This window comes from Gadus morhua, chromosome 6 (assembly GCF_902167405.1).
Source record: "Gadus morhua chromosome 6, gadMor3.0, whole genome shotgun sequence".
Taxonomy (NCBI): Eukaryota; Metazoa; Chordata; class Actinopteri; order Gadiformes; family Gadidae; genus Gadus; species Gadus morhua.
Window position 1 is genome coordinate 27,105,092 of NC_044053.1, and position 6,666 is coordinate 27,111,757.

The 6,666-nt window shown below is 50.0% G+C and overlaps 2 protein-coding genes across 6 annotated transcripts in view; both read right to left on the bottom strand.

Annotated features, from left to right (window-relative positions):
• Window positions 1-1,873, bottom strand: part of LOC115545623 (centriolin) — a 7,380-nt gene extending 5,507 nt beyond the window's left edge. For 3 of the 5 annotated variants that reach the window (XM_030358955.1, XM_030358958.1, XM_030358957.1), the window contains exons 1-3: window positions 1,550-1,873; window positions 967-1,179; window positions 649-737 (exon numbers count right to left, since the gene is read on the bottom strand). In XM_030358955.1, the coding sequence (XP_030214815.1) occupies window positions 649-737; window positions 967-1,123 (246 nt within the window). In that variant the 5' untranslated portion in view covers window positions 1,124-1,179; window positions 1,550-1,873. The remainder of the gene's footprint in view (window positions 1-648; window positions 738-966; window positions 1,180-1,549) is intronic. The other 2 variants (XM_030358954.1, XM_030358956.1) reach the window with 2 other exon arrangements.
• Window positions 1,874-4,143: 2,270 nt separating this feature from the next.
• LOC115545038 (uncharacterized) lies at window positions 4,144-6,371 on the bottom strand. The gene has a single exon (XM_030357762.1). It carries the CDS (start codon window positions 6,369-6,371, stop codon window positions 4,395-4,397), a length of 1,977 nt encoding a protein of 658 aa, XP_030213622.1. The 3' UTR covers window positions 4,144-4,394.
• Between the last annotated feature and the right edge of the window lie 295 nt (window positions 6,372-6,666).

Sequence of the window (6,666 nt, forward strand, 5' to 3'; positions counted from 1 at the left end):
ACAACGTCCTAGAGACACAGTGGTTACGATGGCAGTGCCTAGTGACACACTGGTTACCAAGACAACACCTTGGCGACACACCGGTTACCAAGGCAGTGCCTATAGACACACTGGTTACCCAGACATCACCTTAGAGACACATTGGTTACTGAGACAATGTCCTAGAGACCTACTGGTTACCAAGACAACATCCCAGAGACAAAGGTTACCAAGACCACATTTACACATAGGCCTGTTGCAATGGAAGGGCCCGCTACTCTAAGGGCCTGAACAATATGTTGATTTCAATGAGGCTCAAACTAAAGATTGAATCAAAGCATAATTATAACATATTATAACTAGCCCTGGGTCTCTGCTCCTTCTTTTCACCGCCAGCGAGAAATAACCCAAAGAGAGCCAATCACAGCTATGTGGTTTAGCCTCATCGATGTGTCGCCAAATGTTTGGAGTGGTGTACATAAAGCCATGGTGAAAGCGACTACTAATGTAAAGACACGAGGCATACCCAGGGTGGCTATGCCTCGTGTCACAAAGCCTCTGAGGAAGGCTGTGAGAATGCAGTTGTAGCGATGACAATGATGAGGTATAAAGAGGCTCAGGCATCTACCCATGTCTCTATCAATCCTATTATGGGATGTCTCCTCTTGCCTGCTGTCTGAGCCCCCCAATGTATTCTTGAATCCCAGAGATGATTCCCTGCAAGTCCACCTGGAGAGCCTCATTCACCAGGATCTGGCCTGGGGACACAGACAGACAAAGGGGGAGTTAATGACTCAACATTGAAGAAACAATTCAGTCAAGACTAGAACACCTGACTTCTGCAGACAGATTTATGGACTATGTGATCGTGCGTGTACCGGCATTAACAAGGCCAAGACCAGCTGACATGAATGGACATCTTATGTGTGAAATGAAGAAGGTGATACAGTCAGCCTCATGCGGCTGGTGCTCTGTTGTTGTTCTCACCTTCAGTCAGCTGCTGCTCCAGTTGTTTAATCTCCAGTGTCTCCATGGCGATGCGCGACAGCATGTCCTCAAGACGAACCTCCAACTCTTGATGCTTCTCGCTCGTCATCATGGCCATCAAGACAACGCACTCTGATTGGTGAACGGTTCGTCCCATGGGCCAATGTGGGGTCAGACACAGACAGCGGTCAACCACAGCACAGAGAACCTTGTCTGGAATTCCCAGTGAGACGGAAGTGGATCAGCACTTTGAAAGGCAAAATTGCTGGTTGCTATGAGTACAGGAGATGCTACTTTCATGTCTCCTTAGTTTCTGTTGCACTAATTTAGTGTAACACCAATTCTTGGTAACTGCCACACTATAACTACTACCTTTTGACAAAACATCCGACACACACACACACACACACACACACACACACACACACACACACACACACACACACACACACACACACACACACACACACAGCTCTGTTTGTGTGTCCGGGGAAGGGGGGTGTCCAGGGGGAAAGGTCAAGGATAGCGGGGGGAGGTGTCCGAGAGGAGACACAAGAGTTCCCTTTCAGCAGAGCATACTTACAGCGGTCAGAACAGAAGAATAGGACCTGGTTCTGGTCTCCTCTGTTGTGCTGCTCTGTCTACTCCAGAGACAGCAGCACAGGACTCATGGCATCACACGCTGCATATCCCTCCTCCTCCTCCTCACCCAGCTCTACAGTTAACTAAAGATGACTCAATTGGTGCTACAGCTCTACAGACTAAACTTCACTCGGATGAACAGCACTCACTCCTATATTTACTTTCTCTTTATATGTATGCCCTATCTTCTCTATCTCTCTCTCCCCGTATCTGTTAATGACTTCACTTCTTCTGAACACAACTACTTCCCTCTTTCTTTGAATGAACACCGGAAGCTTCCCCTCCAGCCAATGAGAGCTGATATCTCTTGAGTGAGAGGCAATGCGACCAACCACTGTGGCATGAAATTGTTGTGAAACAGTCACACCCGGGAGCGAAGGGGAAGGACCCCCAGGGAAGAATCATGTTTCTTAAAGAGACAGTGACCCTTTGTGGACCCTGACTGGAGCAACGGGAGGGGGATAGGGTTAGGGTTAGGGTGATAGGTGCTAGGAGTGATTCTACTTTGAATTCCTTCATTCTGGATTGTGTCCACACTATAGCTTTTGCCCGTTGCTTGAACACATTTTGCAAAACTTGGCTCAAGTCAAAACTCAACCAGAAGCAAATAAGACACAACACTGGGAAAATACCATTCACATCTATATCCAATTTTATCTCTACTATCGAAACCTAACAATCCTTTGACAAAATGTCTATCTGATGACAAAATGATACACACTTGCATCATATGAATACACTTTCAGATCAGCATCAACACACTAGTCTACTTTATTTAAAACACTGCATTCTTTCATGTTCACTGTTTTTATTCAGTTCCACAGAAGGCACGTTTTCACAACAACCAAAAAATCGAATGCTCAATTCTGTACATTGCAGTAGGGTACTTTACAGTGCAGTAAAATCAGTTTAAGCAGAAATAAAACAAAAATGTTTTTGCCAATTGCTCGAACACTATAGACACATGTTTAAATCAAAGTAACACAACTTGAAGTTTTTGTTACTATACCTTAAACACATGTAACCATACCTTAAACAAAGCGCTGCTTTGCACTTTAGTTATAATTGTGCATCAAACTTGCTCCTTTCTGCAATACACTTGCTCCTGCACACTACACACTAATTCATACATAAGACACTTAGTTCAAAAATGAAATCTCAGTGTACCATTGGGAAAAAACATCTATTCAAAATACAAAACATATTGGGTAATTGAAAATACTTAAATACACACCTGAAAACACTTACTGACCAAACTGAACACCTATCAGCCAGCTAGAAAAAGGCCAAAGGGAAATTATGCACGTCCCGGGGCAGCGCGGGGGAAACATATCATTGTGTGCCGCCATAAGCCTTCGAGGGTAACTTAGGGTTAAGAAATTAACCAAGGTTTTCTGATATATGAGTGAGGTATCTCACTAATGGACACGCCCCTCGCGCTGTCCCCTAGAAGCAATTTTACACTACGCCAGTCGTGACTGGCCAACAGACGTGACGTCTGCCTGCAGAGGAGGGGCTCCCTCCTACTACATAAGCCCCGTCGTCACGTCATCTCTTCAGTCTAGGCAAAACACCTCTTCCTCGCTCGGGGCAAGGAGGGTGGTCTGGTGAGATACCTCACTCATATATCAGAAAACCTTGGTTAATTTCTTAACCCTAAGTTTTCTTTCAATATTCATTCGGTATCTCACTATGGGATATAGTAACTCCCGTATTGCCAAAGAAGTACCAGTGCAAACCCATCAAACAGGCATGTTCACCGATCCAACGCTCAAGACTGTGTGAGACAGATTAGGCGCAGTAACATCCAACCTGTAGAATCTAGCGAAAGTGTGAGGCGTCGCCCAGCTGGCAGCCGCACATATCTCTTCCACTGAGACCCCCTGAAACAGTGCCCAGGATGCGGACATGCCGCGAGTCGAATGTGCGCGCAGGCTGATAGGGGGTTCCAAACCCACGCTACTATAAGCCATGGCTATAGCCCCCATGATCCAGTGTGATAAACGCTGCTTCGAGAGAGGCTTCCCCAGATGTGACGTAGCACATGATACAAACAGCTGCTCCGATTTCCTGAATCCAGCCGTCCTATCAACATAGACGCGTAAAGCCCGCACCGGGCAGAGCGCATTCAGCCGCTCCTGCTCCTGGGAGGAGAAAGGGGGAGAATGGAAAGCCAACAGCTCAATAGGGCGGTATGACAACGCAGAGTCGAATACCTTGGGAACAAACGCAGGGTTCGGCTTTAATAGAACCTTTGAGTTCCTCCGCAAAAACTGCATACACGTCGGGCTAACCGACAAGCGCATGGATGTCACTAGTGCGTTTAGCCGAGGCCAACGCGAGCAACAAAGCCGTCTTAAACGAGAGCGTCTTAAGCTCTACCTGTTGTAAGGGCTCAAACGGTGGGCGTGACAGTGCATCAAGCACCGTAGATAAATCCCAAGGAGCAGCCAAGCTCCGCAACACCGGCCGAAGACAGCGTGCACCTTTCATAAACCGGCAAACGATAGGGTGCTGACCTGCCGATTTGTCCCCAAAACCTATGTGACAAACCGATATAGCGGCCAAGTACACTTTGACAGTGGAGAAAGCCCGGCCTTTATCCAGCAAATCCTGTAGAAATGTCAGAATAACAGGCACGGGACTCTGGAAAGCTATTTCCCCAGCTTTCGCGCACCAATCCTCGAACGCACGCCATTTCCCTTCATATGCGCTACGCGTGGAGGAAGCCCTGGCGCCCTGGATAGTCGTAATGACATTCAATGGGAGTCCAGCCGTCGTTAGGTTCATCCTTTCACGGGCCAGGCCCATAGAGCCATGCGCTCCGGATGAGGATGGAAGATTTCCCCATGCGCTTGCGTCAGGAGGTCCCTTCGTAAAGGCAGGGGCCAAGGCTGGCCGCACAGCAACTGGACTATTTCCGCCAACCAATATTTCCCCGGCCAACGGGGGGCTATAAGGATCAGCGCATGACCCTTCTCTCGCACCCTGGCGAGAGTAGGAATGATCAGTTCTAATGGGGGGAAAGCGTACAGGAGGACGCGCGGCCACTCGTATGCCAAAGCATCCAGCCCCATTGGGGCGCTCCGACCGGTTAGGGAATAGAACAGAGGGCACTGAGTGTTCTCCTCTGATGCAAAGAGATCGACCTCTGCTCGACCGTATTTCTCCCATATCTGGTTCACGACCACGACGTGGAGTTTCCAGTCCTTGTAGCGAGGGTCACCCCTGGACATTAAATCTGCTCCCCAGTCCCGCGCGCCCGGCACGTGTGTTGCTCTCAGCGACAACAGGTGGGCGTTTCCCCAAATGGTCAGTCTGTGTGCCAACGTGTGCATTTGAGGGGAGCGCAGCCCCCCCTGACGGTTTATATACGCCACCACCGTGGTGTTGTCCGTCCTGACTAGAACATGTTGCCCCTGTTGAAAATGTTTCAGCGCCAGTGACACCGCCTGAAGTTCCAGGCAGTTTATGTGAACAAACTGCATATGTGAGCTCCACGTGCCATTTACTGATCTGCCCTCGTATACGGCTCCCCAGCCCGCCCGAGAGGCATCCGTCGAAAGGACCTTCCTCGCCAGGACAGTTCCCATGGTAACGCCTGTAGTCAGAAAGTACGCGCGTCCCCAAGGGCGCAGCGCCGAGACGCACGCCATGGAGATCAAAACCCGGCGATGGCCATGGCACGTCGGGTTCAGTCTGAGTGATGCAACCCATCGCTGAACCGGCCTCATATGGAGGCGGCCAAGTGGGACTACTACCAACGCCGACGCCATCAGACCCAATAGTCTGAGGCACGTTCTGAACTTCAACATCGTCCCCCTGCGAAAAAGTGCCAGACAAGCCTGAAAGGCTTCCACTCTCTCCGCGGATAGACGTGCTTTGAACGTCACTGAATCGAGGCACAAGCCTATGAACGTTATGCTTTGAGTAGGGACCAAAACACTCTTTTTCACGTTTATTGTGAAACCCAGGGACACTAGGTGCGATATGAGCACGCTGGTCTGCGCCTGAGCCTCCTGGGGCGACTGTGTGGCTAGAAGCCAGTCGTCTATGTATGTTGCCAAACGCATTCCCTTCAACCTGAGGGGCGCGATGGCAGCCTCCGTGCATTTCACAAACACCCGTGGACTTAACGAAAGGCCGAACGGGAGAACCAAATACTCGTACGTTACGCCCTGGAAGGCGCACCTGAGATATTTCCTGTGAGGGGGATAAATGGCGATATGGAAATAAGCGTCCCTCAGATTTATGCTTGTGAACCAGCCTCCCGGGCGCACGAAGCGTATGAGAGCGGCGTGTGTCAGCATCCTGAAACTGTACTGTCTCATGTATCTGTTCAGAGCGCGTAAATCTAATATCGGCCGGAGGCCCCCTCCCTTCTTCGGGACTAGAAAGTACCTCGAGTAAAAACCGCTTTGGTTTTTCTCCGGTGGCACTACCCGAATTGCCCTTTTGTTTCTTAGAGAGGTGATTTCCTCCTGTAGAACCTGAGCTTTCTCTCCACGGGCCTGCGACTGCAGTATCCCGTTGAAACGGGGAGGAGTGGACGCAAATTGGAGCCTGTAGCCGGCGGTTACAGTTTTTATAACCCAATCCGACGCACCACATGCCCGCCACTGTTGAGCCCGGCCAGCCAGCGGTCCCAGCGTCGCTGGTTCCGCTGTCGTGCCGGCCCGAACGGGCGTGGTGGGTTGCGCACCGGAGCGCACGCCCACCAGGCACCGTCTTATTACGTTCTGTTCCTTTTTTATGTTTATCATTTTTTTCATTTTCATTTTTTTTGTTTTCACAAGCAGCTGCGCCCTCGGCTCGGAGCCTGGATGCGCGCTGGCAAACATTTTTAATGAATAATGATTTGGGGAAGGGGGACACATGTGTGATGTTGGGCACTGGTGTGTGCTTGTACACATGCATGTGTCTGCGAGACACTGCTGCGGCTCCACCGAGCTCTCTGCAGGTCCGACCCTTCTCTCCTTCGCGTCGTGAACTGTGAAGGCTGTATGGCCTTCTGCACGCCTTTTGCAGGGCTTGGAACATGCCCTCTGTAACCCTTCT